At 54.2% G+C, this 5,540-nt stretch overlaps 1 protein-coding gene across 4 annotated transcripts in view; it reads right to left on the reverse strand.

Annotated features, from left to right (window-relative positions):
• Window positions 1-37: 37 nt before the first annotated feature.
• BTBD19 (BTB domain containing 19) overlaps window positions 38-5,540 on the reverse strand; it is a 13,912-nt gene continuing 8,409 nt past the window's right edge. The window contains exons 4-8 of one of the 4 annotated variants that reach the window (XM_017881823.1): window positions 2,371-2,430; window positions 1,092-1,160; window positions 887-1,018; window positions 657-782; window positions 38-525 (exon numbers count right to left, since the gene is read on the reverse strand). In XM_017881823.1, the coding sequence (XP_017737312.1) occupies window positions 391-525; window positions 657-782; window positions 887-1,018; window positions 1,092-1,160; window positions 2,371-2,430 (522 nt within the window). In that variant the 3' untranslated portion in view covers window positions 38-390. Of the gene's footprint in view, window positions 526-656; window positions 783-886; window positions 1,161-2,370; window positions 2,431-5,540 lie in introns of all 4 variants that reach the window. The other 3 variants (XM_017881824.1, XM_017881825.1, XM_017881822.1) reach the window with 3 other exon arrangements.

Below are 5,540 nucleotides of genomic sequence, written 5' to 3' on the forward strand. Positions count from 1 at the left end.
AAAAAAAAAAAAAAAAAAAAAAAAAAAGAGGGAGTTGAGCTGAACAGATAGATATGTGGGAGTCATCAGAATAGACTAGTAGAGGACAATGCCCAGGGGCAGGGCGTAGAGTGAGAGCGTGGAGCGACGGAAATCCTCGTTTTCGAGTTTCGCCCCCCGCAGGGAGGCCCAGCCCAAGCCCTGCCCGACCCTGCCCCGACCCACCTCGCCCACTCGGGTTTGACCCGGCACAAGAGGCTGCGCGTGGCAGACAACGATTCTTCCGGCGCCCGGCTCACTGGGCACGCTGGGAACGGAAGCCCGCTCCGAACGCCGAGCACTTCGGGAGCTGTAGTTTGGGGCAGGCTCGACTGGGCGGGTCCGAGGCTCCCCGTGAGTCCCGGCGTTGGATCATTTAAAGGACAGGTCCAGAAAGCGGTGATGCTCCCGGGGCAGGGTGCCTCTCCGGCGGCGACACGGGGCGCCCCGGGCCTCATCCCCTCTCCGCAGGGCATGGCATTTCCACGCCTCCACAATCTGCTCCACCTGCACAGCAAGGCCGGTCAGTGCGCAGTCCCGCGGTGGCCCCTCGCCCCGAGGACCGGGCCGCTCCTGCCCCCTCCCAGAGCCCTGTACCCCCTGCTGAGTGGAGCTGGGCCGGTTCCCCGCGTCCGCACCGGGATGAGTGGTTCCTGCCGGTTCTGCTCTTCCAGGGCGCTCAGCTCCGCCGGGGCCAGCAAGGCTAGTCTCAGCTCTTTCACCACCGGGGCCGCCACCTCGGCCACCGGCCTCTCCAGCACTGCCTGCGAACGCCAGCCCTGAGTCGGGCACCTGTCCTGCCACCCGCTCGCTGGGCTCGTGGCCCGCACCTCCTTCCATGCCCTTGCGCTCCCCCAGCCCCACTCACCGCGCCCACGCGCGCCCAGCTCCGGGCCGCGCGGACCAGTTCAGCCTCGTCCACGCAGAGTTTGTCGCTGCGGAGTAGGGGCAGCAGCGCGGCCGCTGACAGCTCCAGGAAGCCTTGGGACCTGAGGGCCTCCTGCAAGCCGGCAAATGGGTCAGGGAGGAGCAGAATGCGGTGCGTGGGGTGAGGAGTATGAAGGGAGCAGTACCTGGCTGTGGGCCTCTATGAAAGCCACGCAGCGCTCCTGCAGCGGCCCCAGGCCAAAGGTTACGGCCACCTGCGAGCAGAATGAGGGAGATCAGGTTGGAGACTGGAGAGGCCGTGTAGCCCAACCTGCTCACTGGGACCCACCACTGCAAGCCTGACCCTAGCCCTAGCTGGGGAGGCTGACAGGGCCCTCGGCCTTCCAGGAAACTAGACCCAGCGAAAGCCTGGTACACACACACACATACACACACACATATACGTGGACTCACTGTACAACCTGCTCTTCCCTACAGGAGACCACCCCGTGGCCTTCAAACCCCACCTGGGGCCTAGGCTTGGCCTTTTTTTTTTTTTTTTTTTTTTTTTTTTTGAGACGGAGTCTGGCTCTGCTGCCCAGGCTGGAGTGCAGTGGCCAGATCTCAGCTCACTGCAAGCTCCGCCTCCCGGGTTCACGCCATTCTCCTGCCTCAGCCTCTGGAGTAGCTGGGACTACAGGCGCCCGCCACCTCGCCCGGCTAGTTTTTTGTTTTTTTTTTAGTAGAGACGGGGTTTCACCGTGTTAGCCAGGATGGTCTCAATCTCCTGACCTCGTGATCCGCCCGCCTCGGCCTCCCAAAGTGCTGGGATTACAGGCTTGAGCCACTGCGCCCGGGTTTGTTTTTTGTTTTTTGTTTTTTTTTGAGACGGAGTCTCACTCTGTCACCCAGGCTGGAGTGTGCAGTGGCGTGATCTCAGCTCACTGCAACCTCTGCCTCTCAGGTTCAAGCAATTCTCCTGCCTCAGCCTCCAGAGTAGCTGGGAGCATGCCAGTACACCCGGCTAATTTTTTGTATATTTAATAGAGATGGGGTTTCACTGTTTTAGCCAGGATGGTCTCAATCTCCTGACCTCTTGATTCACCCACCTCGGCCTCCGAAAGTGCTGGGATTACAGGTGTGAGTCATCGTGCCTGACCCAACTTGGCTTCTAAAGTCTATAGCCACCCTTCCCCTACCCCAAGTCCAGCTGAGAACCATTCCCCAGCCCTGATAGAGAGAAGACCAGCAAAGACCTCCAGCCCCTTCAACACCTACTCCTGCACCTGACCCTGATGATATACCCAGGATCCCACATATCTAGGCACAGAATTCATCCTGTAAACCTCCTTGGAGCACCGCCACCACCACCATGTACCCAAGTTATTTCAAGGCCAGACACAGCAGGCCCAGGCTCCCAGCACCTGGGAGCCCATTTCCACACACACAGCCAAAGTCCTCCCATGCCTGTCCAGCAGCACCCACCTGCAGGGCCTCACAAACCAACTCCACATCCAGCACCTTCACCACAAACTGCAGGCACAGCTGGGAACAGAAATGAATGTGGGCTGTGTGGCGGTGTCCCTGCTCCAAGGCACTAGTTCCACCCCAGAAGCAGTGCGCAGGCTTGGATTGGTGAGTCACCCAGCAGCCCCAGACCCCATCCTGACCTCCCAGGCCAAGGGAGGCAGGGAATGGCTAGAGCCTGAGACAGCAGGCTCACAGGAACTGGAGACTAGCAAAACCAAGCCCAGCCACCCACCTTCTAGCACATTTGCCACTAAGCAAGACCAGATAAAAGCCATGCAAACTTCTCCCCTTCTTTCAGGATGCTTATCTTCCTCCACTTGTTCCCTTCCTGACTCAAGGATACTTCTATTTTTAGCAGAAACTTGAACTTCATCCGTGACATCTCTCATCTCTTGACTGCTACACTCGCCTCCCGAATGGACTAACGAGTCCTCTCCACCTCTTTCAATCCCTTCTCCCCTGAGCTTCCAATTCTTCACTCCCTTATGGGAAACCTTCAGTGAATCTCCACTGCCCTCTGCTTAAAAGAAGTCCAAAAGCTTAAGGGCCCTACATGAATCAGGCCCTGGTGTCCTCTGCAGTCTCATCTTGCCCTCTCCTCACAGTCCAGACACACCAAATGTCTCACTGGCTCCTTTGGTGCCTCTGTGACTAGAATGCCATCTTCCCACTTCCCCTAGGAACAAAATCCTATTTGTTCTACCAGATCCAACACATATGTTTTCTCCTCCAGGAAGTCTTCTCCTCTCCCTAGTGGTGGGACTGGAGAGGCCCCCCATACAGTCTCGGCACCATTCACGCTTCTCTGTCACTTTTNTTTTTTTGAGACAGTCTCACTCTGTTGCCCAGGCTGAGTGCAGTGGCACAATCTCAGCTCACTGCAACCTCCGCCTCCCAGATTCAAGCAATTCTCGTGCCTCAGCCTCCCAAGTAGCTGGAATTACAGGCATGTGCCACCACACCTGGCTAGTTTTTTGTGTTTTAGAGACAGGGTTTTGCCATGTTGCCCAGGCTGATCCCAAACTCCTGAGCTCAGGCGATCCACCCACCTTGGCCCCCCAAAGTTCTAGGATTACAGGTGGGAGCCACAGTGCCTGGCCTCCTCCTGTACGGCATATTTTTGTATGAAGTCCCTGAGACAGAAATCTAACTTTATTTTCTTCTAAATAGTCAACTGTCTCTCATTTTAGATTGACAGTATCTTGCTTTGCAGCACCTTTAAAACTCTTTATGGAATAAAGTGGCATTTAAATGAGGAAATAGGCTGGGTGTGGTGGTGCTTCATGTAATCCCAGCACTTTGGGAGGACAGAGTGGGACGATGCTTGAGCCCAGGAGTTTGAGACCAGCCTGGACAACGTAGGGAGACCTCATCTCTACAAAAAGAAGAAAAAAAATTAGCCAAATGTGATGGAACATGCCTGTAGTCCCAGCTGTTAGGCAGGCTGAAGTGGGAGGATCGCTTGAGCCCAGGAGGCTGAGGCTGCAGTGAGCTGAGATCACACCACTGCACTCTAGCCTGGGTGAGAATAAGGTTGTGTCATAAATAAATAAATAAATAAATAAATAAAATCATTTACTTAACATTTACGTAACACTGTTTATCTGACAGAGACTGAGGAAGCAGAAACCAGTAAGACACCACTCCAGGCCCCAGGGATCTTTCTTGAGGGGGATTCACATCCTCGGGAAAACAAGATGTATGGTGAATGAAGAAGGTGGCAGAGGGGTCTGCAGTAACTGAGTAAGTATGGAGCTAGAGGCCGGGTGCAGTGGCTCAAGCCTGTAATCCTAGCACTTTGGGAGGCCAAGACGGGTGGATCACGAGGTCAGGAGATCGAGACCATCCTGGCTAACACGGTGAAACCCCGTCTCTACTTAAAATACAAAAAACTAGCCGGGCGACGTGGCGGGTGCCTGTAGTCCCAGCTACTCGGGAGGCTGAGGCAGGAGAATGGCGTAAACCCGGAAGGGGAGCTTGCAGTGAGCTGAGATCCGGCCACTGCACTCCAGCCTGGGGGGCAGAGCAAGACTCTGTCTCAAAAAAAAAAAAAAAAAAAAAAAAAAAAGGTATGGAGCTAGAGGACTAATACCTCCAGGATAAGTGAATTTATGCAAAGATCGTATTTGAGAGAAGAGGTGAGGAACCACTCACTAGTAGTTTTGAGTGCCCTGAAAGTGAAATAGATTGAATTTTGTCCTGGAGGTCAATGGGATGTTCCAGGACTTAAGTCCCATAGGACTGACAATCAAAGACTGGTCTGGTTGCACTGTGGGAAATGGATTGAGGGGGCGCTGGAGTGAAGGCAGGAAGGCTGTGAGACGTGTCAGACAGGACAGGTTGAACCTGGGGCTGTGAGAACTGAACCAACCGGAAAGGTCTCCTACAAGGTAAAAGAGACCTAAGGCAGGTGTGAGGAAGAGGGATAAGGCAAGGATGAGATCCAGATTTCTGGCGTGTGCACCCACGGAAATGAGAAACACGATGAGGTAAAGCTGGGGAAAGCTGGGGAGATCAATTTCACACCGAGCCTGTGGTGTCTGAGGGGCATTCAGGGAGCGATCTCCAGGGGGGCAGGAATGTAATGAAAGAAGGAGCTGAAGCCGGGCGCAGTGGCTCACACCTGTAATCCCAGCACTTTGGGAGGCTGAGGCCAGCGGATCACATGAAGTCAGGAGATCCAAACCAGCTGGCCAACATGGTGAAACCCCGTCTCTACTAAAAACACAAAAATCAGCAGGGCATTGTGGTGCACGTCTGTAATCCCAGCTACTCAGGAGGCTGAGGCACAAGAATCGCTTGAATCAGGGAGGCAGAGGTTGAAGTGAGCCGAAATCGCACCACTACACTGCAGCATCGCAACAGAGCAAGACTGTCTCAAAAAAAAAGGAAAGAGAGGCAGAGGGGGAGAGAGAGAGAGGGAGAGAGGGAGAGAGGGAGAGGGCGCGAGGGAGCGAGGGAGAGGGAGAGAGAGCGAGAGAGGGAGAGAGAGAGAGAGAGAAGAAAAGAAAGGAAGAAAAGAAAGAAAGGAAAGAAAAAAGAAAGAAAGAAAGAAAGAAAGAAAGAAAGAAAGAAAGAAAGAAAGAAAGAAAGAAAGAAAGAAAGAAAGAAAGAAAGAAAGAAAG

This window comes from Rhinopithecus bieti, unplaced genomic scaffold (genome assembly GCF_001698545.2).
Source record: "Rhinopithecus bieti isolate Rb0 unplaced genomic scaffold, ASM169854v2 scaffold_12155, whole genome shotgun sequence".
NCBI classification, from domain to species: domain Eukaryota; kingdom Metazoa; phylum Chordata; class Mammalia; order Primates; family Cercopithecidae; genus Rhinopithecus; species Rhinopithecus bieti.